The 1,710-nt window shown below is 48.7% G+C and overlaps 1 protein-coding gene across 1 annotated transcript in view; it reads right to left on the bottom strand.

Annotated features, from left to right (window-relative positions):
- Nucleotides 1-1,710, bottom strand: part of Adgrd1 (adhesion G protein-coupled receptor D1) — a 116,736-nt gene that overhangs the window by 103,589 nt on the left and 11,437 nt on the right. The window contains exon 3 of the mRNA XM_026783480.1: nucleotides 89-172. Coding sequence (XP_026639281.1) covers nucleotides 89-172 — 84 coding nt within the window. The remainder of the gene's footprint in view (nucleotides 1-88; nucleotides 173-1,710) is intronic.

The raw sequence follows: 1,710 nt of genomic DNA, 5'->3' as shown, positions 1-1,710 counted from the left end.
CTATCCCCACACTGCAGGCATCCTCACCTCCCTACACCCCTGGGGGCGCTATCCCCACACTGCAGGCATTCTCACCACCCTTGTCTACCTCCAGTTGTGTCCTGAAGCTCAAGGATCCCATCCACATTTTCCAAAGGCCAGTAATGAGAAGCAGAAGCCAAGACCGCAAACCCTGCAGAGAAAGGACCAAAAAGTTTAAATCACAATTCGGGAGGAAGGAACTAAAGATAAGAGCTGTGTGTGACCCAAGCTCTCTGAGATTGAGAAAGAGTGAAATTGTCATGATGGCCCCAGATCTAGCTGGAAAGGCATTAAGAGAAATTCAATACACACTCCTGGTTAAACAAAAACCACCACTTCAAATTAGAAATCGATGGCTAGTTTCCTAATTGGACAGAGCAGGACAAATAGGGAGGGACAACACCTCCTAACTCAAGAAAACAAAGCCCCGTCCGTGTGTGGGTCCAGGGCTAGGAGCTGCCCATTAGTGTCGGGAAAGGTAGAAATGCCCATTATCGTACTATTACCTGGAGTGGCTTTAGAGGCAACGTCTGAAATAATTGGACCACAGACTGAAACAAGGTTTAAAATGACTTTGCAGGGGGAAGATGATAACCCCAATGTCGTGTCAGGCATCACCCTTAACAAACACTCCCCTGTGTTTTTTAGCAGTAACCTGCAAGATAGCACATTCTTCCCCTGTTTGTAAAGAGAAGCAGAATTCCTGCTGGAGGACCAGGGAGACAGCTCCAGGACAAGCTGCTTACCACACAGGCATGAGTACCTGCGTTCTGTCCCCAGACTCACGTGAAACCAGGTGTGGTAGTAAATGCTTATGATCCCAGTGCTGGTGAGGAAGAGTCTAGGGGATCCTGGGAGCTCATAGACCTGCCAGGTTAGCAAAAACATGAGCTTCAGGCTCAATGAGAGGCTTTGAGACCCTGCATGCCTGCGTGCACATGAGCGTGCACACATACACACTCACACCAAAACATAAAAATTTAAAAAAAAAAGTAAACAAGAATAGCTATAGCCAAGAATAAATAAGAGACCTGGTATGAGTGGGGTGAGTACTGGAGGATGCTGGGGACAGCAGAGGTCGTGAGCAGAGCTGGGGACAAGCCTGGAGGTTGCAATAAGGGGACATTGGGTACCACATGTGTAGGCAGATGTTCAGTGGGAGGAGAGGCCACAGGCAGCTCCACTACATATAGACAGTTGGCTAGTGATAAAAGTAGCATCAATGATTTGTTCACCACAGGTACTGAAGTCAGTTAGGCATCTGGGAAAAACATAAGATCTCAGCTCATACTTCAGATGGTTCCAAGTGGGAGTGTAACACAAAAGCTGAGCTGGAGGCTGGGTGGGGTGGGGTGTGGCTTTAATCTCAGTTTGGGAGGTAGAGGTAAGGGGACCTCTGTGTTCAAGGCCAGCCTGGGCTACATAGTGAGACCCTGTCTAAAAAGAAACAGGTGAGCCAGGCACAGTGACCTGTGCCTTGTGCCCATATGCAATTAAGTTTTAGGGAACTCGCTCTGCTCGTCAAAAATAACATATTGAAGTAGTCATTAGTGAACTACCCAGTGCTCCTTTATCTCCATCACCCCACCAGTGCTCCCTCATCCCCATCACCCCACCAGTGCTCTCTCATTCCATCACCGCAGCAGTGCTCCCTCATCTCCATCACCCCAGCAGTGTTCCCTCATCCCC

Source organism: Microtus ochrogaster, chromosome 2 (genome assembly GCF_000317375.1).
Source record: "Microtus ochrogaster isolate Prairie Vole_2 chromosome 2, MicOch1.0, whole genome shotgun sequence".
Lineage (NCBI taxonomy): Eukaryota > Metazoa > Chordata > Mammalia > Rodentia > Cricetidae > Microtus > Microtus ochrogaster.
The sequence above is the reverse complement of the archived record's forward strand: the minus strand, read 5'-3'. Positions and strand labels throughout refer to the sequence as shown.